This window comes from Lissotriton vulgaris, chromosome 10 (assembly GCF_964263255.1).
Source record: "Lissotriton vulgaris chromosome 10, aLisVul1.2, whole genome shotgun sequence".
Lineage (NCBI taxonomy): Eukaryota > Metazoa > Chordata > Amphibia > Caudata > Salamandridae > Lissotriton > Lissotriton vulgaris.
Genome location: NC_141698.1, coordinates 890351187 through 890374158, shown reverse-complemented (window position 1 = coordinate 890374158; position 22972 = coordinate 890351187). Strand labels below are relative to the sequence as shown.

The 22972-nt window shown below is 45.3% G+C and overlaps 1 protein-coding gene across 2 annotated transcripts in view; it reads right to left on the bottom strand.

The window, feature by feature from the left end:
* Positions 1-22972, bottom strand: part of ANKIB1 (ankyrin repeat and IBR domain containing 1) — a 429345-nt gene that overhangs the window by 130677 nt on the left and 275696 nt on the right. For both annotated transcript variants that reach the window (XM_086941850.1, XM_086941851.1), the window contains exons 15-16: positions 7653-7798; positions 2278-2456 (exon numbers count right to left, since the gene is read on the bottom strand). In XM_086941850.1, coding sequence (XP_086797976.1) covers positions 2278-2456; positions 7653-7798 — 325 coding nt within the window. The remainder of the gene's footprint in view (positions 1-2277; positions 2457-7652; positions 7799-22972) is intronic.

The window sequence follows — 22972 nt, the reverse complement described above, 5'->3', positions numbered from 1 at the left end:
GCCTGTGCTCCCTTAGCGCCGGCGGCTTCAGTAAATTTGTCAATGGGGCCCTGTTTGCCCTGTGTTCCACCTCCACCCGCGTCATGGTGTCTTCGGGGAGTGAGGCCCCCCTCCGGCCCTCGTCCCAACCGATGTCTCCGCCGACACTGCCCAGCACGGTCGCTCACCGCTAGCTGCTCGTCGGTGGGAGGATGGTATAGGCCTTCGAGCCCGTATCGCCGTCCTCAGGTCGTTGCGCCGGTCACCGGCCAGCTCCCGAAGATGTCCGGCTGGTGGCCGCAGCTCCACGATGCCTCACACAAGAAAGAGGCCACTACGCGGTCTGCCCCCCAGGAGTGTTCACCGGGGCCCGACCTGACCCCCAATAGGCCGTGGAACCTCGCTGTCCCTTCGAGTCTTCCACCACCGGGCTATCTGGACCCGCAGCGGCCCCTCGCGCCGTTCGTCACGGCTCCTCTCCTCGCTGGGCCGGGGCCTCCAGGACAAGATGGGGTGGCGCCGCCCAGTCACTCCGGAGGAATCTGAGCCCGGGGCCCGACCTGACCCCCGATAGGCGAAGCAGCACAGCAACCGCCCTGCACGTCTCTCCGCTGGACCCCGCACTGACCCGTCCCCCCGGCAGACGCGGTTCTCTGCAAATCGGCGCCAATTCCTCCCCAATCGAGGATGGCGACCGCTCTCTCCGACCGTCTTCATCGCCGGTATTCGCCAAATGTACGCCGCGGCCACGTCTCCGGCCGCGTCGCCAGACGGGGACAACCGCCCTAGGGGCCCAGGATCCCCCAAGATGCAGCAGGGCTGGAACCTCTCCAACAATCGGCGCTGCTCTTTCTTGCCAGCCGGCTTGCGCCGGAAATCGAGGTCCCGGCTTAGTAGGCCGCCTCGGATCTCTCGTCACGCGGTCCCCCTCCGGACCGTCTCTCTGCCTCAGAGGTGGATTCGGTGCCCCCAGCCGCAGTCTCCTGATAGCTCCGGGACCGGGATTCAAACAGCGTTGCAGGGAAGCGTAGTAGATGACCAGGGCTAGGATAAATCGTTAGGATTGAGGAAGGCTGGTCGGAGCTCCGGCTCTACACGACCGCCATGTTCGCTGGCCAAGCCACGCCGCCAGATCGTGTGCATTTTAATACTGAAACAGAGGTTGGATATCAGCTCCCAAATTGAAGGTTAAATGCAAACTGCTTGGTTACAATGTAGCATACTCAAATGGCTGCTCAGCAAATGCCATCCGTGGAATCAATAATGTTTTTCTCTTAAGTACATGGCTAAATTCAAGAGAGAAAATTCCACAAATAGAACAGACATCCTAAAAACAAAAAAAACAAGGAGCCAATATGCACATTAGGGGAATCTTTCCCTAAATTAGGTCTACCACCTTTGAAAAATGTAAGGACGAGGAGGTGATGGAATGGCAGAATGGTGACAAGACAGCTAAGATCACGGCATTCAAATCCTTCTGTGGAATCTGTACAGTAAATCAGCTAGCCAGTTTCGTACAAATTATCCCCACATAAATTGAAAGCTTTAGCAGTTCCACTCAATTCAGCATTAAATGTGAAGTTAATTTCAGGTGCTGCTTGGTCACGCAAGACAATACTCTCCATCATACATGAATAGGCCTTTTGGCAGGTGTGATGGTCTTAGTACCTTTTGTGCCTGTCTCTGGTTCTTGACTGAGCTGAAGCAAGGTTCACAAAACTTTCAAAAATCGGTGAACCCGCGTGGGTTAATATCACTGTTACTGTGTGCAGATCAAACAAATGCAAATACAAAGGAGATAAGTAGACATTTTAACAGTAAGGCACTGTATAAATGTTATAATTTCTGCAAAACCCTAATCTGGTTAGAATACACTTTCATCTGGCCACTTATGAAACTGCAAAATGTTCAATCTTGGATTTGGATATAAACATGAAAATAACAATCCAATGTAGCCATGCCTACCCCAGTTATTACCACAGAAACTTTAGTATTGCCACTTTAATACAGCCCCAATGCTGGTGTTAATATGAGCGCTGGTTCAGGGTACCCTTCCTGTTCCTTTCCTTACACTCAATCTCCATTGACCTTTGTGATTTATTTTTTGTGTCCCTCTTTCTTCTCTTTCCCTGGGCCCCAGTTTCAGCACTCTGTACATCTTACCCACACACTTTAGTCAAAAATGTTTTGACAGCTTATTCATTAGCAATGAAGAAAATGCAAACTTTAACATGCATTTTCAAGATGATATGCAGTAAGACTTTTTTTTTTTATAAATGTCTATAATGGTTGTGTTACCTGCGCCTTGGAACTTCAGGTGAGTCTGCAGGTGCTACTCCACGAGCCACAGACGCTAAGAACTCTTTTCTTTTCTGCTCTACGAGGCATGCTGCTCGAATTATCTTATGGCGAGGAGTTCGAAGGTAAGGCCTATTTACTTTTTGAGCTAGATCTTCAGTGACCATTTCTAGGTCTGTCTGTAACATACAAGCACACTCAAAATGAGAAAAATACTAAAATAGTTTCAATCTACCAAGAATTTGAGTCATTATTGATACAAACAAATTACAAATTGTCAAATATGACTAAGTTTATGATAAAACAGACTACACTTTCAAATTAAGCTTCTCCTGGCTAATATTCAGATGTGTGATGACGTGCAATGAATTTGCTAATGTTCTAGTTGGGGCAGCACAGATACATGCTGAACATCTTCCAAGAGAAACACAGGTATTCATTTTGGGGAAAAGATTGTAGTTCAATACTCACTTGGGAGAAAATACTCCTGGGTAAACTCATAAAAGAAGCAAAGGGTAACAAAACAGCAGAGACAACATGTGATACTAACCCAAGTCGGAGATATTGTGATAATCATTAGCTGCCTACATTTATTTCCTGAAGACTTTTAGTTTCAACGTGTTATACATGGTGTACTTTATAGCATTATCTAAACAATTTAGTATTCATGTTGCATTAACAACTACTCTAATTAAGCAGGCTGGAGCAAGTGGAACTCCTGATTAAACACACCTTGGAGCTCCCACAGAGCTGTAACTTCTGGGGTCCTATGAAATGGCTAGGAAACAATGAGTAGAAGGCACAGTAGCTTGGAATGCATTTTTGTTACCTGTATGACCGGGGGGGAAGGGTGGGTGCTATCCAACTGTGACACAATGGTGTCTCAATTCTTGATCAATAGAGGTGGGAGCTCTTACGACATATGGGAAGCACAAAAAGGTACTGTGTTCACAGCAACTAAACACACAGCAGGCAGGGATAAGTCACCTACCACACAGAATAAAAGGCATTGGACACGGCTACGTGTGTAATTCCCCTACACTTAAGAGGAAGTGGTGGTACATGAGATAGTAAGGAAATGTGAGCCACAAGCACTAGGTGGATTGGCCTTGGCCCCACATGCAAGCTAGTGCTCTAAGGTGTACTCGTCAAAGTGAATGGCTGACTCCTGGAAGACCTTCGAGTTCACAGCGCTCTGCACTCTATGTGAACATTCCTGGGTTACTCAATTCCACTCATCTTTATTGAATAATTTTACCTGTGACTGGAATCCATACTGGCAACATTGCAGAGCCACTTAGGCAGTACAATAGGAAAATGAGATAGTAAGGAAATGTGAGCCACAAGCACTAGGTGGATTGGCCTTGGCCCTACATGCAAGCTAGTGTTCTAAGGTGTACTCGTCAAAGTGAATGGCTGACTCCTGGAAGACCTTCGAGTTCACAGCGCTCCGCACTCTATGCGAACATTCCTGGGTTACTCAATTCCACTCATCTTTATTGAGAAATTTTACCTGTGACTGGAATCCATACTGGCAACCTGGCAACATCGCAGAGCCACTTAGGCAGTACAATAGGAAAAACAAAACAGAGAAAAGATTTCTTCCATCCTCGCCTTATTGTAGTGGAAGAGGGGCAATGCAAACGAAAAGACTGCAGGCACGCTAAGGAGCCTATAACAATTCAGATGGCATCCTGATATGTTTGTCCCACCATGCGCACATCATTCTCTCTGGGACCCACACTTGACTCGCTGTACATTCTGCTACAACAAAGGGTGATTAACACCATATTACCTGTTCCCTTACCTCAAATCCAGTTTCCAACACTTTCTCTAAATTTCCCTTTCAGCCCATGTCTGCAAAAATCCTTCTTACAGAAATGGTCCCTATTCAAACTTTCCATAAAGAAACAGAGAGTGATACTTTTGGTTGCTCCCATAGCAGCATGGCCCGCTCCACATTACCAGTAATGATATACCATTCCACTCTATAATGGCTGCATTGCTAACTATGTGCAAATTCCCGATTCCTTTTTTACATACTTCTTGTTTGACTCTATAAAAAAAGGAGCTGGAACTCTGGGTGCCAACCATGTGTTGCAAACACTCAAGTAACTGTGTTGGAAGGATTCACTTTCGGTTACTTGCTTTGGTTTTCTGCTTCAACTCCTCGCATCCGGAGTCATCTTCTAGAACTCTACTCCACCTCCTTGAATCCTGCTGGATCAGTTTGGGTTTTTACGAATGCCAGGTTCCATAACATTTCTTTGCTTTGGATATCCTGTATGCCTGGAGATTTTTATGTTATATGCTAACCAGTGACCCTTCAAAGAAAGACTTGCTGCAGAAATCTGGCTATGGGAAGGAGTAGCCCTTACTTCTGACAGCTTCAATGAAAGAAGGTGAGACTACTGCATCCACCTGTTGATAGGAAAGCATTCAAGAGGTGTAGTAGTCTACAAAAACCGCTGGGAAGAACATGACATCCATAGATCAAGCTCTGCTGCCTATGGAAATATCTCAAAACTTCGGATTATATACTGGGAGGTACTGAAAATAGTTGAAAATCTGGACTCTATAGAGTTTGCTCTGATTGAAGGGGCATCACATTGCCTATTTTGAGCCTATGAAATCACACCCAGGATGTGGCTAAAGGCCCATCTAAAACACATTGAGGATACAGGTACCGAAATGAGGTTAATATAAATAACAAGATTTGCTGAGGAAGTCTCCCTTGCCGCTAACAGCAGAGACTTCTGGAAAGAGAGATTCTCCCACCTGACTCTCTCAATTGTGCTGTAGTGCACAGGGCCTCCAGATTACCTACCAGGAGTGGTAAGAGGAATGCAGTGTCAAATGGGATTGTGATTGCCATGTTTAGCAGTGTGGCTGAGGTTCTGACTGCACCCAGCAGACAGCAATATTAGAAAGGGTGAAAATATAATAATTCCCAGATTACATCACATCAATAAAGAAAAGTAAAAAGATACTACAGAGTATAAAGAAATACTTCCTGGCTTTGAAATAAGAAGTATCTCCATGGCGCCCTGCTAAGTTCCAAGCCCTCATCCTCCTAGACCTCTCCGCGGCCTTCGACACTGTCTGCCACCGTACACTAGTGCAGCGACTCAGCAACGTCGGAATCCAGGAGAAGGCACTGGAGTGGATCATCTCCTTCCTCGCCGAAGGACACAGAGAGTCCGCCTCCCCCCGTTCAGATCTGAAGCCACCGAAGTCATCTGCGGCGTTCCTCAAGGCTCCTCGCTCAGTCCAACCCTCTTCAACGTCTACATGAACCCCCTCGCAGACATCGCACGCCAGCACAACCTCAACATCATCTCCTACGCCAACGACACCCAGCTGATTCTCTCCCTCACCAACGACCCCGCCACCGCCAGAGCCAACCTTCACGAAGGGATGAAAGAGGTAGCCGAATGGATGAAGAACAGCCGCCTGAAACTGAACTCGGACAAGACGGAAGTCCTCATCCTGGAATCCTCACCCTCCACCTGGGACGACTCCTGGTGGCCCCCCGCCCTAGGCAGCGCACCCAAACTAACAGACCACGCACGCAACCTGGGCTTCATCCTGGACTCCTCCCTCTCCATGACCAGACAAGTCAACGCCGTCTCCTCGTCGTGCTTCAACATCCTGCGCATGCTACGTAAGATCTTCCGGTGGATCCCCACCGAGACCAGGAAGACTGTCACCCAGGCCCTAGTCACCAGCCGTCTGGACTACGGCAACTCCCTCAACGCCGGAACCACCGCCAAACTCCAGAAGAGACTCCAGCGGATCCAGAACGCCTCAGCACGACTCATCCTGGACATCCCCCGTCGCAGCCACATCTCCGGACACCTGAGAGACCTGCACTGGCTCCCGGTCAACAAGAGAATCACCTTCCGACTCCTCACCCACGCACACAAAGCCCTACACAACCAAGGCCCAGGATACCTCAACAGCCGCCTCAACTTCTACGCTCCCAAACGCCAGCTTTGATCGACCGGCCACGCCCTCGCCGCCGTCCCCCGCATCCGAAGAGCCACCACAGGGGGACGGTCCTTCTCCTACCTCGCCGCCAAGACATGGAACTCCCTCCCGACCCACCTCCGCCTGACCCAGGACCACCTCGCCTTCAGGAAGCAACTCAAGACCTGGCTGTTCGAGCAGTAGCGGACCCCCCTCCCCCAGCGCCTTGAAACCCTCTGGGTGAGTAGTGCGCTATATAAATGCTTTGATTGATTGATTGATTGATTGAAGTGCCACAAAAGGAATCAGTACGTCTTTACACAAGCGGAGGTAGCTCAATCATTTTTGCCTATGTTCCATAATAGGGCACAACGGGGTGCTTGGGAATAGTAGTGGGCAATGAGTAAAGTTTAGAACGAAAGCAACTCTGCTGTCAGTCATTAAGAACAATACAAGCAACGTGACAAAGATAGTTGCTAAAGAACTGTAGTACCCGATGGCTCAGAATATTCACTAGCCTTTACTAGTCTTTAGGTGGCGAGTTGTTTCCCTCAGTTTCCCCCACTACATCTTACCCACTTTACATAATGGAAAGGGTGATAGTTTTCATTACAAGAAGCCTATTGGGTTAATGATAAAACATTTGCTGGGATATTACCTTTTATTGTTTGCCTATGGAAGATATATCTGTTGAACATTCATTTTACTGCATTGTTTGTGGCCCCAATAAAAAACGTAAATAAATGTTTTTCTATTTTTGAACTACATGTACTATCTTTTATGCTTGTGAAATTTTTAAAGAAATAAAATGCCACTTAATAAAAACAGTTTTTCATTTTTCTCCTATGATTTTACTGTTCATGATAAATACTTTATATTGGTAGAGCATACTACTAAGCTCTGAATACAATATTTACTGTTCTTGTAACTGCTCGAGAATTGATGTGTACTCTTCGTATCAGATTGTCATAAAGTACATACATGATGTATGTTTTAAACACCAGATCCACTAACTGTAAACTACTCTTATTGGCAAATGGAAACACAGCATTTTCCCTAAACTTGTGAGTCAGAAAATTCTGGTTGAATTGAGGAAATGTGCCAGCTTAGTCTGGTTACATTTTAAGAACTTATTTCATTCTTTGCCTAAATTAAGCAATGTTTAAAATTCCTATACAAAAGTTTACCATAGTTGATATTTTTCCTCTGCGTGTACACAACACATGTATGCTTATAGAAAGTATGTAGGTTTGTGTGAGTGTGTGGCTGGCGCTATATGTCTTTCAAGAAGGCACAAGACCTATGCATTCTAATACCGGATGAAAACGAAAACCCGGAACCCACATCAAATATATTTAGGCATACATTGTTTAATAATTGTAACAGGAGGAATAATTTACATTTACCTGCATAAGTTCGAATATTTCTTTTTTTGTGCTTTTAGGTTCCAAAAAGAATCCATACGGATAAGAACACTTGAGAATGCGTCGAGTCTTAAGAAGCTCATGCACAGCATCTTCAATAAAAGTGGTATCAGGACAGACTCCTTCGGCTTGAAAGTAACACGAAGATGACAGTTAACAGTTTTCAAAGAAACTATTTGATTTTCGTTGCAGCTATTTTAAAATGCCTGCATTTCCCATTAAAACAAACGGTTAACAAACAAATAAGTGGTAAGAAATAATGGAACAAATCATGCATCCCTTTCACTTCAGCTGCATGTGCCCAGAAATCTAATTTGTCCCACCAGTCAGCCTTTCTTCTGGCTGGTGGTGTAGGGCCAGTTCGTGTGAGTGGGAAGCAGTAAACTGGCACCTACAAATCGCATTTGTTTAGTAAAACTCATCCATTGGACGATTTAGAACATTACAACATGACCCACATGCTGCACCACCTCCCCTGACTCATACACCTTCCGCCTTAAACACACACAAAAAAAATACGCTACATGCCACACGTCACAACTTTGCTTCCCCATGTCTACTTCACAACAATGTTACACCACAAAAGCAACACAGCACTCCAACTCACTCTCAAACACCATCTCCAACACATACACATGCAGACCCATCAAAATGCCTTCTTAGCATGCTGGATGAGGAACACGATACAGAACAGCTACACGATCGCTATCCTAATACAGCTAATACCAGCACTAAAAACACACCTGCTACAAACGCACACAATACAGATCACTCTTCTACCAAACAAAGTCCCACTATCACCAAAGGCCACTCCCTAAACTGTCTACTAATAAATGCTCAATCCCTCTCTAAAAACAAGCATCACATGTACAACCTTCTCACCGATGCAGAACCAGACATACAATTCATAACCGAATCATGGTTGGAGAAGCTATGGCTCCAGTCCTGCATGAAGCCATTCCGTTAGGCTATCAAATAATCACCCAAAATCGCATATCAAAAAAAGGAGGTGGTCTAGCTGTTGTATTCAGGCAAACTATACATATCACTAAAATTGACAAAATCTCCATAAAGAATTGTGAGGCTCTTCTAACAAGATGCAATCCTACACCGTCTTCCTCCTGTAACTTCCTGCTCCTTTACAGACCTCCACCTAGCAAGGCAACATTCCCAGACGCACTTCTAGACACAGTTTCAAACCTGATAACAATACACTCCAACCTATGCGTTCTGGGTGACCTTAACATTTGGTTTGAGAAACCCAATATGACCCATCCAAAAACTATAATCACCGGCCTAGATGCATTGAACCTGCATCAGATTGTCCACAATCCAACACACACCGCTGGACATATCCTAGATGTCATTTTTGCTAATACTGAACTAGTCCCTTTCAAACTATAACTCCAGTCACATGGTCGGACCACCACTTGTTTGCCTTCCAACATAAAACAACGCTAAGCGACTCACCTAAAACTACCTTACATCCATCCACCTATCGGCCGAGGAACAAACTCAATTTGGAACACTTGGAAACACAACTAACATCCAGTACAAATCTGGAAAGCATAAATTCTGTTCAAAATCTATATGAGTGACTACAGGAAGTTTTTGACATCCTGATACCACTCAAAACCACACAACAGAACAAAAGAAAAAAAGCGCCTTGGTGAAACATAGAAATAAAAGACATAAAACAACAAATTAGAAAGCTGCAACGTACCTGGCTCAAAACAAACACCAAACAAGACAAACTTCACCTACAGAAAATTAACAGATTATACAAGTCTGCTATCAAAAAAGCTACAAAAAGGTACTATTCAGACAGAATTCAAAACGCTAAATGTGCAAATAAAGAATTCTATAAAATACTCAATGAATTTCGCAAACCAAATTGCCTAGAAGGAACTCATGCTGTTACTCAAGATTTCACAGACAAACTGGCAAATCATTACAAAGACAAAGCAGACACTTTGGAATCGTACTTAACCCCTTTGCCGCGGCCGCGATTTCGCGGCACTTCCGCAAAATGGGCGGGGTCGCGTCGGCCGTTGGCAGCACTAGCGAGGTAGTACTCCTGTCGGCCAATAGCTGCACGCAAGGGGTTAAAACAGAAACAAAGCACCAGCACTAACCCTTGTACAAACCAACAATCCAAGAATGCTCTAATCAAGCCTCTCCGTTCCTTCCAACACATCTCACACGAGAATTTATGGATCTGGTCAAAGCAAGCAGGCCTGCCAGCAGCCCTTCTGACCCCTGTCCGCCACAAACTTTCAAGACAATTCTTGTGACAACCTCTGCTGCCACTCCAGTAAGAAGAATCATCAACGATTCCTTAACTACTGGAATATTTCCAGGAGAACTCAAAAAGTCATACATACGCCCTTTACTGAAGAAAACAAACTTGGACCAGCTGAACCTTGACAACTACAGACCCATTACAAATAGACCGTTCCTGGCCAAACTGATAGAAAGAGCAGCGTTCACCCAGATGTCACAATTCATTGAAGAGAATGACATACTTTCAAACTTCCAAACAGGATTCCGTCTGGGAAGAGGCACTGAATCTGCCCTCCTTGCCATCTGGGATGACCTAAAGAATACAGTTGAACGCAACGGGGTTGCTGCGCTACTCCTCTTGGACCTCTCAGCTGCCTTTGACAAGGTTGACCATGACACTCTGAAACAAAGACTCTATGAAGCCGGCATAGAGGGAACTGCTTTAGACTGGATAGCGTCCTACCTTCGAAACAGAACTAATGTCATCCATACCACACCTTTCTCGTCCAAACCATACTCCACAAAAGCAGGGGTCCCTCAAGGTTCCATCATCTCGCCCATGCTTTTCAACATCTACATGAAGTCATTACCAGTACTGATCAATAAATTTCAACTCACGTGCTATAACTATGCAGATGACATGCAAATACTCCTTCAACTGGAATGCCCCAAAGGCATTGGAAAATCACCAATTTTCAGCTGTCTCAGAGCCGGGGATCAGAGGGTGACCTGGAGCCATCTCAAATTGAATGTTTCAAAATCTGAAATACTCACGTGTGGCGATTGGAAACATTACAACCCGCTTGCCGCATGGCCTGATGAACTGGGATCACTGCCTAAAGTATCGAAGGAAGTAAGAAACCTCGGAATGACCATGGACTCCAAGCTGTCGATGAATGCCCAAGTGGATAAACTAGCAAGATCAAGCTTTGCTACTATAAAAACGCTGCAACGAATTTTCCCTAATTTGGGATTTCCACACAAGTTCCAAGCTACCATCTCCCTTGTTCTGTCCAAACTCGATTACGCCAATAGTCCCTACCACGGATCACCTTTAACGACCATGAAAAGACTGCAACGGATTCAGAACTCAGCTGCCAGACTACTCTTGCATATCAAACCGCAAGACCACATCTCCCCTGCCTTGAAATCCCTGCATTGGTTACCAGTTGCCAAAAGATCCACGTTCAAGCTGCTTTGTATCACCCACAAAGCAATACATGGAATTGGACTGCTCTTCATCAGGAATAAAATCACTGAACACATTCAACAAAGGAACCACCGCTCTAAAGGAGCATCTCGCCTCAAAATCCCACCATACAAGAAAAAATCTATGGGTGGTACATCCTTCTCTGTTCAAGCAGCCAAACTATGGAACTCTTAACCCCCCCAACATAAGGTCCACCGACAACCACCTTATCTTCAGAAAACGACTCAAGACTGGGCTGTTCCCCACATAAGCACCATACGCAAACAGAAATTTACAGCATATCCCTCTGTATACAAGCATTTTTTTTTCACTATAGATATGTACCTATCTTTGTGTATTACTTTGTATAAGCATGTAAAATAATTATGTTGTTGAGAGAAAAAATTAATGATAATAAATACATCAAAATCATCTTAGGTCTGCATGTACATACTCCCATTGTACATCTATGTACCTTCCATGTACTTGGATCTGTGTGTCTGTTACTTTTCTCCTGAAAAAGCATATCCAATGCACTACCCTATTTCTCATCCTGTGCCTCTATCAATATCTTTAATCTACATATACTTACCTCCTTTATGTATCTATATACTTTCAATGTAATTATGGATCTATATATTTATCACTTTCTTCTAATTTAGCATTTTTAATGCACTACCAGATTTCTCAGCCTATACTTCGCTCAATATATCTTCTAGCCCAACCTTCGGACTCATCTCAAATTTCTTCTACTACTCCTTCCAATGCACTACCCTAACTCTCATCCAATACATCTATCAATATATCCTCTACATCCACTCTCTCATTTATCCTAAACCCCATACCACTACTATGATTGCCAAAATACCCCTTTCTAGACTCTCTCCTACTCTACCTCTCCTTGCATCATCTGACACCTCTTTTACTATACTGATCCCTAAAACAAACCTTTCTAAACTCTTTCCTCTGAGTCCTCCCCTCCAAAACTCCTTTTTACTCATTCAAAACCCTCCTCCTATTGCTAAGACCTAAAAAAAAAATAATAAAAAATCTTTCACCCTTTTATCCCTCCACTATCCTTTTCAATCGAAATTAACAGACTAACATGTTCACTTCTCAAATTCCATATTAAACTTTACTAATATACTACCCAAATAACTGAATAACATATCCACTACTCAAATTACTTCATATTCTTTTTTACTATACTAATTTTCAACAGTAATCCTTTATGGGTTCCGGAGTGGCGTGCTACTCGCCAGAAAAGCGATTCAACACCCAGCAGGGCTAACAAGTGCTATATGAATGCAAATCTTTCTTCCCCTTTTATCCCTCCGCTCTCCTTCTCACTCCAAGAAACTAACTAATATCCGCCACTGAAATTGCTTAATATTTCACCATATTAATTCACCACTAATCCTTTGTAGGCTTCCTGAATAGCGTGCGTCAACAAGCGCTATATAAATACAAACCTTTGTCCTCTTCTATCCTTCCAAATCCAAATAACTGACTAACCTATCCACCACTTAAAATGTACTTGCATGTTTCACTATACTAATTCAACACTAATACTCTATGGGTCCTGGAGTAGCGTGCTACTCGCCGAAAAAGCGATACGATGCCTTGTCAGGAGTAGTAAGCGCTATATAAATGCAATTACAATTACAATATTCACCCATGCTAACAGTTTATCAATTACAGTGGTATAATTAAAGTCTTCTTGTTTAGCACTGCATCCAGGTAAGAGGCACAGCTAAATCCAACATGCCACAGAACGCTCCAACACATAAAAAAGCAAGTTTATTAAAAGACCATTAATATACAAGAAAGTCTGTGTGAAATTGTATATCATAATATGTTCAGTTTCATAGCTGATGGCACACAGAACGAGGAGGCACATTCCACCATAATGCCCCAGCCAAGCAAGTTATCTGCCTCTTTCGGTGAGCGCAGTATTCTCTGGGGGTTGACTGTTTTAGTCCAGACCATGAAGAGTCAATCTAGGGGTATATCTGCAAAAATATTATGATAACAATTACATGTGAAATAGACGTGCCCGTAAATGATGCATATCATTAGACATCGTATTCAAGATTGCTTAAATCCACAAACAACAGAATAAGGAGTAAAATAATGGGACTTCATGGCACTACTACATAAAATCAATTTGAGTGCAAATTAGGATTTCCTTTAAAAACTGCTACAAAATGATGTACCAACGATTTGCGATCGAACTTAATGCAAAATAAAGGGCACTAAGCTGTATCTTCCCACTGTATGTCTTCCAGAGAGCATTTGTCCATGTCTACTTTGAGAAGCAGATTCTGTGATTATCTCAAGGAGGGTAAAAATAATACAATTGCCAAACAAATCGTGTAGCTGGGTCACCCCTGCCAACCTCCCAACACCCTCAATATTTCAAAGTTTAAATAGTGCAGTACACCCAATAGCTACAGAAGATGATAACATCATTGCACATACTGGCTTAAGTTAACTTAAACACTACAGCTGCCTAAAGTGCTGGAATATCACACAGAGACTATATTATAATATTTCATAAGGCAGTAGCTGCACAGATGCATTAAAATGCTAGACATATGCACAGAGCTGCCTAGGACTATGTTGGGGTTCTGGATTATGCACACGTGATGATCAATAATAGTGAAGCCTCATGCATCTGTGTCTGTGAAAAGAAGGCATAGTCATACTATCAATATTTTATAGAAAATACTACAGACTCATCACTTACCAGGACGAACTGGCTCCGCGGTTATTAGAGGTACACAATGAGGCCTTAGAGAGAGGATCTGTCTCCCCTACGGTGCGGGAAGCAATAATTACGCTTTTGCTCAAACCGGGTAAAACACCCCGGAGTTGCATCTGTGGATCTATTCTGGAACCCTTATGTAAATATATTGACGTGTACTTAAAACCAATAGCTGAGAATACACCTACCTACCTCAGGGACACAATGCAAACCATACAACTTGTGGACGAGCGCCCACACGACATTAACACCAACTCATTAGCAACCATGGATATTTCTGCCCTCTACACTAATATCCCACAAGCCTCAGTCCTCAAATGCATGGAACTAGTGCTAAACCGTAGACCTGCACCCCATATGATCCCCACCGACTTCATCATTGACTTACTGAACATAGCCATGGCTAAGAATTGTTTCTATTTCCAAGGGAACCACTATGAGAAAACCAAGGGAGTAGCGATGGGGGCCGGCTCTGCCCCCAAGCTGGCCATCATCTACATGTACGAGTACGAACAAGAATTTATCTTGAGCCCCCATAACCCATACCACAACTGCATTAAATTTTGGCATCAATATATCGACAACATTTTAATCACCTGGGAGGGTAGCTCTGACCAACTAGGACTATTTCACATCTGGCTCAATTCCTGCTCGACTGACATCCAGTTTACATTAGAGTTTGACAGAATGGCCATCAACTTTTTGGACATCCTAATCAAAGCAGAGTCAGGGAAACTGCACACGAGCCTGTACAGGAAAAGTAGTGAGCGTAATACACTGCTGAGGTACACCAGCCATCAACCCCGTAACCTCAGGGACAATCTAACCTTTGGCCAATTCCTGAGGTTACGGAGGAACTGCTCTAAAAAGGAAGATTATTTCACTGAATCTGCAGGTCTTCTTACAAGACTTCTGGAACGTGGTTACCCTATCAGACTCCTTAAAAAGCACGTAAAAGAGCCTGGCACAACCATAGAGAATTTCTGTTGGTCCCCAAAACTTAGAATATCAGTGAGGAACGTTTGGTGTGCGTCACAACATTTAACACGAAAAGTAACGCAATAAAAAAAAACATTAACAAACACTGGCAGTTGGTAATGGATGAATTAGGCAACATGCCCCCAACAGCTACATGCCTTCAAGAAGGGTAAAAATGTCAGGGATTATGTGGTTAAATCATTACTACCACCTACCTGTACCACGGGACAAACCACACTCTGGGGACTTCCACCGGTCATAGGTCATCACAAGTGTGCCCTATGTAAAGCATGCCATAAGACCAATGACATCACTGAATGCACACACAATGGTCAGACATACAAACTCCAAGATCACAGCAATTGTAACTCTGACGGAGTGATCTATGCAATCTGCTGCCCCTGTGGTTTTATGTACGTAGGGCAGACCACTCAAAAAATCAAGTGCGGTATCCTTCAGCACTGCACCCGCATAAGATGCAAGGTGAAGGGCGCACCCTTGTTTGAACATTTCTCCACCTTTGAACATAGTTCTGACAGCCTCAGATGGTGAGTAATAGAGAGGGTTAGACCCAATCCCAGGGGTGGCAATTTCTCCAGTGTATTGAGTAAACGTGAATGCAGGTGGATACACTCTTTGGACAATATTGCATGGGGTTTGAATGAATCTGAGGACATCAGCAGACAGGTAACTGTCCTAAGCAATGGCTGACTCCTCTCACGCCTTCACTATCCGGGCACCACAGGCCTGCATTGAGACACTAGGGCTCTAGTGTACTCATAGACCCATCTGGCTTATTATGCTCCTGACATGCCTGTATAGCCCCTGTGCATTGCATCGTTACTCTGTTGTATCTCTGCAGAACACTCAGCTCTACCGTAGCTTATTCTGTATATACACACCACTGCCAACCCATGAGGCCACACCATTGTATATAATGTACCGTTTTTCGTTTTAATTGAATGGTACCTTCATGTAGTATACTATTTCTGTGATGACTTTTTGTAATTACTATGCCTTGTATATACTGATGATGACTATTCAGACATATGTGTCTATGATTTCTTGTATGTATTGATCACAATAATCTTTGCATTCCGTGCAACGTTTTGTCCATTTTGAATGTCGCACCGTTTTTGTTTGCAATTAATGTTGTATATAATTATTGTAGTCACTAATTGTGCCTTTCCAGCCTGCCCAAGAATCTTTCTATTCAATGCAACCTGACCAGGACCTTACCCGTTTATGCCTCCGTTAGTCTGCCAAACATGCTTGTATAAGCGCAGGTGCGCCCGTCCACGCACATACACACGTGGCAGCCGGCTTTATCAACGAGGCAGATTGAGCTGCGCTCATCAAATGCCGGCTCTGAGATTGAAAATGCACACAGAATTCAACCACTTAAGGTATTTTTACATCAGAGACGCCTGTCTGGTCTCTTCTTTAACGCTTCACTGCCCATATCCGAAGAGTGACTAATGCTCCTCTCTTTTTTACATTTCAGTTGCTGAATTATTCGTCTGGATTCAATCAAGGTAGAACATGATGGCCTTCGTGCCCACAGCGTGATGTAATCACTTAGAGGTACGATTTGAGAATTCAGATCAGTGTTGTTTGTAAGAGGTGCATAATTGCCTCTTCTCTGTAGGAATACTGATCACCCTCTTTTTGATAAATTTTCTTCTTGTAAACTTGTGCAATCACCGGCTGGGATTGCCGCGACGGTCACACCATTGGTGTGCACCTTACCCACGCTTCATAAAGGCCTCCCCGTCACGTACCACGCGGAGGGTAAGCCTTGGCCCTGAACTAGAGACTTTTTGTTTACTCCTTTATTGTACAACAAACTTGACCAAAACTTTTACCTCGTAAGTGACCAAGCCCCTCTGAACAAGGTTGTCCTCCCCCACCCCGTCACTGTCCTAATGAAGACCTGCATGGCCGAGGCTTCCAACCACCCTTGAGCCCTAAGCCGGGTCGAAACGTCGACGCCCCTTGGAAAGGCCTAGATCCCTTCTTTGTTGTGCCCCATATCGTGCCAAATCTTTGATTATGTACCTGTATGAACCAGATAAATACAACCATATGTATCATAAATGTGGCTAGGCCTACCAGGACGGTGATTTACAACCATTCCTATTGTGATAAAAATATGTAAAGTGTTTTTCTTTTATCATTCCTATTTACTTTCCTTCTCACCAATTCACACTGAGCACAACTCTCCAACGCACGTTCCCCCCTTGGAGCAACCTTCTCTGTCTGAGAATATTGCAGTATTATAATTGAAATTTATGTATCACCAGCAAAAAAAGTTATAATAAATTGAATGATGAATCAGGTTTTGGTTTGTTGTACTTTTTCCCATTTGATGTATGATTAATGAACTAAGGATCGTGAGCTTTATAATTTATCTGTATCCATAGCTCACCCACTCAATTGACCAACCGTACTTTATGGATTAATGATTTGTATCTTATCTAAAAAAGGTTTAGGACCACTGAATTTTGTATCTCATTGCACCCAGGTCCAGGACCATAACTGGGTAAACCCCATTTTTAGGTCGAGCCTAGACGAAAGCAAAGCGAAGCTTTGCTGTCTAGGGCTCGACAACTTATGTAATCACTTTTGGGGGAATGTGGACAGCAGACTGTCATGAGCTTCTCCTGCCGGAGATTGGACCTCGTGGGCGCGCACGCCCAGCCGGCGCTATGCACATCCCCTGCCTGGTGCGCGCTGTTCAATGACTGAAAGTGAAACTGGCTGCAGTGCCTCGCATCTCGGGCTCAGGGCATGGGCGGAGTCCCTCTCGGGGGACTCGGACGCGGTTGGAGCCTCTCGGGGCTCAGGGCAACAGCAGGGCATGGGCGGAGTCCCTCGCGGGGGACTCGGACGCGGTTGGAGCCTCTCGGGGCTCAGGGCAACAGCAGGGCATGGGCGGAGTCCCTCGCGGGGGACTTGGTTTTTGTTGGGGGCCTCTCGGGGCCGCGGCGGCAGGGCATGGGCGGAGTCCCGCTCGGGGGACTCGATGTTCGTTGAGGACTCACGGGCCTCATGGCACCAAAAGTCTCGGCCTGGAGGGGAGGGGCGGGCACCGGCAATGTGCCCCGACGCCCCACCTCTCTATTCGGGACTCACCGTGTCGGCTGGCGCTCGGCGGCGGCTCGGTCTCTCCTTCTCCAGCGGGGGCTCCCTCTTCTGCACGGGGCCCCCCGCCATGGCTGGCACGGCATCTCCGGTCTCCCTCACGACTCGGGAGACCGGAGGACAACAGGCAAAGCTTCTGCAAGGCAGTGGGAGTGGACACACCTCTTCCCGGCCCCGCCCACAACCAGGCGGCGGCCCGGACATCTGCTTCCCGTGTTTTTCTCCGGGCTGCGGCGGTGATTGTTCTCAGCTGCCTGTATAATGAGCTGTGTGCGACTGCCAATCATCTCCCACGGCCCCGGCTTGTTCACTTAGTGTGCTGGAGATAGGGGCACGTGGATTGTTGTGTGTTGCCATTGTGTGCACTCTGGATGTCCTGGGGAAAGAGCATGTGTGTTTTAAGTTCAGAACATCATAACTCCAGGAACTGAGCTCGAGGGAGACACCGGACTGTATCCAGCAGGATTTAATTATCCTTCATAATGCACTTTTGGAAGTAGAATGGACTTTTTTTACGGAAATTCTGAAAGAGTCGAACTCAGATTTGCGCAAATTCTTCCTTGCGTGTAATTTCTCGAAGGGCTCGGGCATCCATTGCCGAGTCATGCCTTTGCGCCACAGGAAAGCCTTCGACCAGGCAGCCGCTTGGTTTTAGAGAGAGGTCATCTTTTTAGACTTCGAAGGATTCCGTACCCGTGAATTGCAGGGTATGTTATTGAAACTGTGTGTTTGAATATTTGCCCCAATCTGTAGTTTTCCTTTCTATAACCCAGTTCTACGTTGTTTATTCTCTTTGAAAATCTTATATAAAACTATACCTTCCCATATTGAGTACATGTTGAGTAGGTCTTTTCTCCAGTCATTTGAAGAAATGTTTTCTTTTTTTAATGCTTTTGTTCACACACATTGAACTTTCCTCTCTGTTAAGTGCGTTTTTTTTTTTGTTTATTCCAAATTGTAAAGTCTTGCATGGTGTTTTGTTGTTTCACGGTTTCATTTGCAAGGTCAAGTCACATAATTTTTGTTTACACGTCTTTCTGTTTTGTACAGGAATATAAAGAAACTACATTGATCTGTTTACTTTCACCCTGAAAGTATATTTTATAATGTAGACATTAAACAAGAGGCATTTTATGAGTTTATTTTGGACGTGTGTGTTACATTTTTGTTCCAAACTATTTTTTTTCAATTACAATGCGCTAATACATTGGTAAACATCTCGCAGGTTATTCCCTTTTGCACGTTTGGAACAGTATAATGAGACTAACAAAGAAGCTGGGAGAAACGCATTGTGAAACACCAGCTCAAAGGCTCCCCGTTTCTCTTTAAAGGTTCACAGAATGGGAGTCTGTGATTTCACTCTTCAAACCCTTCCTTCGTCAGCGGAAGCCTTAAGAGGCACCCCGATTAGTGTGCGCCGATTCAGGGATTTGTTTTGCCATTTAGTGTTTTGTGGCCAGCAGGAAGTGAATGCTGACGGAGATTACATGACTGTCGGGCTTTTTGTAAGCTTTGCGTTGAAAGAGGTTCTCGGTTGCAGGATAGTTGGTTGCGCAGTAGGGTTCTGTACTTCAGCTTTGAGTTAGATGGCGTAAAAATAGGACGCAGGGAGTAATGTAAATATTGTAAGTGATGAAGTGAAGGAATAAAAGACTGCACTGGGGTGTGTTAAATTTGAGAACATGGCCTGGGTTAGGTAATTTATTATTTTGGGTGCGGTTTAAGCGTGTGTTTTAATTAGAAGGCCTTGTTTTAAATGGTCCCGTAAGGTAGAAGCAGAGGAAAAACCATGCAGGGGTATAGAAGAAGTAGGGCGGCCGAGATGGCCGCCCTTGCCAAGATACTGACAAGGGATGGCCACAAGGAAGATAAGAGAGAAAGAGAAAAAGCGGGCAGGGGCCTGTCTCGCCTGTCTATAATGAGAACTAGCACAATAAGTGCTAAAGTCTAAAGAAGGAACATCACTCAGGGCAGAACCATAGGCCAAGAATCATGCCCCTTCCCTTACATCTGCTAGCAAAGAAGGGCATCAACAAAGTAGAAGGGAAGAACCCCCTGTACAGCGCGGAAAAACACTTAATAAATGGGGGACAAGAAGGACCCCCATGCACCATCTTTCGACTTGCGCCGGTGTACCAAGTATCGCATGTGGAGTCCCCTATAAGCGGCACTATGGCATCAAAAACATATTGAGGAAGACATGTAAGGCATACAAAGTACCCAAGGCAGGAGAGCATCCACACAATACCATGCTAAAACCCCAATCAAAACTTGGGTAGAAAGCAAAGAAGACAGTGCAGTCACTGGTGTAGACATCAACAGGGTCAGAAATTAAAACGTGTCTCAGAGTATTACCAGTGACCACAACCTGACTTCGACAGGGTAGAATGCAGTATGAATTACCTGCCAGGGCAAAGCACCACACTGACAGCACATGGAGGGACAAGTGAAAAGAAGAAGCCAACTGGCACAGTCCTGTAACAGTCCACACAGGAATGAAGAAGACCTTTCCCAGCCCGATCGAGTACGGGGAGGAGAAGATGGCGGTATGGCAATCCGGTATTAAGATTTCGCTCCACTCCAAATATCCCAAAATGGTCTGAAGCGGAATAAGCGTGAGAGCCAAACAGATATTGACATCGAAAGACATGTCTACCAAGGCGGACTGAACAGCCGAGCGATACGCAGCCAGGCACACCGGCAAAGAGCCACCAAAAGTGCCATGGCCCGCACAACAGAATCTGTGGGTATATGCCACAATGAATCAGTAATATAGCCAACTGAAGGCCATCCTGGAACAGCTGAGAAAGAATGTCCCGAGAGTCATCAGGGACGGAGGGGAGGAGGCAAGAGACCTAATACCAGAGCAAATGAGAAAAACAGACCAAAACACAAGCTGTATTAAGGGACCGTAAGGTGGAGCTGGTAGCAGAAAAGATATATCTACCAAAAGCATCCAGACCTTTAGACTCTGTCTGGAAGGAAGCCAGGCACAGTGCCAATATTAAATATATCAATGACTACTTCCACAGAAGGTAGCTGCAGCCCAAGAACTATGCCAACTTTCTGCAAAAGCTGCGCAAAAGCTGAGCAAGCCTCCAAAGCGAGGAGATGAAAATAGGACCCAGGATGGGAAAGACTCAAGGCCACTAGTGTCAGAAAGGCAGAAACCCAGTGAAATTCCGGAGGAAGATCAGTAATGTGATCACCCACCTCACCAAATAACAGGTGTGTCAGAGAGAAAATTACAGGGGGCTCCTTTGAAAGCAGAGGAAGGTAGCCCAAAGAGGACTGATCCACCAATGCCATTCCAGACCTTAATTGGTGCAGAGAAGGTAACACTTCGATGTCGGGGAAGGGAGTCAAAGAAGGAGCAATCAGTGCAGTTGATGCTGAGGTCGGCAGGAGTGGATCCAACTCAGGTTTCACAGGTGGGAACCCTGAGAGGCTGTGCACCGGAGCCAAGAAGGAGTCGATCATGGATTCGGAGGGCCCCTCTGGCGCCGAGGGAGGTCCCGCTGGTTTGGAGTCGGTTGAGGTCACAGCAAACAAATGATGGACGGAATGCTGACAATGCAAACATTCTTCCCAGTCAAAAAATCGGAGTTAAATCCATCGTTCTTATGCCCACTACGCAACCCTAGTTTGGACCCAGCCATAAGCAAATCAGTCTTAACCCTGTGCCCCATGGGAACAGACCAGACTGACCCGCCAGGCTAGGTCCTCCCTGGACCAGAAACAAGCATCCTGGGACCGGTTTTAGGGTATGCCACCTTTCTTCAACCAGGCTAGCTTGAATCTAGTGGCACAGTGAGCAAGTGACCCACGTCTGGGCAGACCCATCCCACTTGGGGCGAAAAGTTTTACAGCAAACAAATGATGGACGGAATGCTGACATTGCAAACATTCTCCCCCAGTCAAAAGATCCGGGTTAAATCCATTGTTCTTTTGCCCATTACACCACCCCTGTTTGGACCCAGCCATATGAAAATCAGTCTGGACCCTGTGCCCGATGGGATCAGTCCAGACCGAACTGCCAGGCCAGGTCCTCCATGGACTAGAAACAAGCATCCTGGGACCAGTTTCAGGGTATGTCACCCTTCTTCAGGCAGGCTAGCTTGAATATAGTGGCACAGTGAGCAAGGGAACCACGTCTGGGCATACCCATCCCACTTAGGGCAAAAAGTGTTACAGCAAACAAATGATGGACGGAATGACGACCATGCAAACATTCTCCCCTAGTCAAAAGATCTGGGTTAAATCCATCGTTCTTTTGCCCACTAAGCCACCCCAGTTTGGACCGAGCCATATGCAAAGGTCACACCGACTTCCTTGGGACGAGAACCACACTGGAGGGAGGTAAAGAGCCAAAAATGGCATGGAGGGAGAGATAGTATTCCCTCATCTCAGCCAGATTCACCTCAGTACTGGGAGACACCGGAAGGCGTGGCCCAGATTCTCGCTCTGACACCAAAATCAGAGGAATAGGAGGCAAATCAGGGACACTGCATGTACGCTGTAAAGTTGTGGCAGGCCATGCGCCGACTGCCAATGGTGTGACTTACCAGGCGATCTCGAAGACAAATGATTTCGGGAGCTTGCCCTTGAGCTGCCCTCATAGGAAGAAGAGGATATCGACCGACGAGGGGTCGTCGACCACTGGATCGCCAACAGCATCATGTGGGGCTCCTGCACCATGGACGACTGAAGCTGAAGACACGAGCTGCACCACTCGGAGTCAGGGTGCACATCTAGACACCAAATGCTAATAGAATGAGGGTGCGATGTTGACCTCGAAGATCTTTAGAAAAAGAACACTGTTTCGTCATGGTGGGTCAAATTGGCCAGAGGTACCACTCTATGGATTTACGTGGAAGCAAAGGAAGAAACCGACAACAGCACATCAGCGGAGGACTTATATGGACGATAACAACATCACAT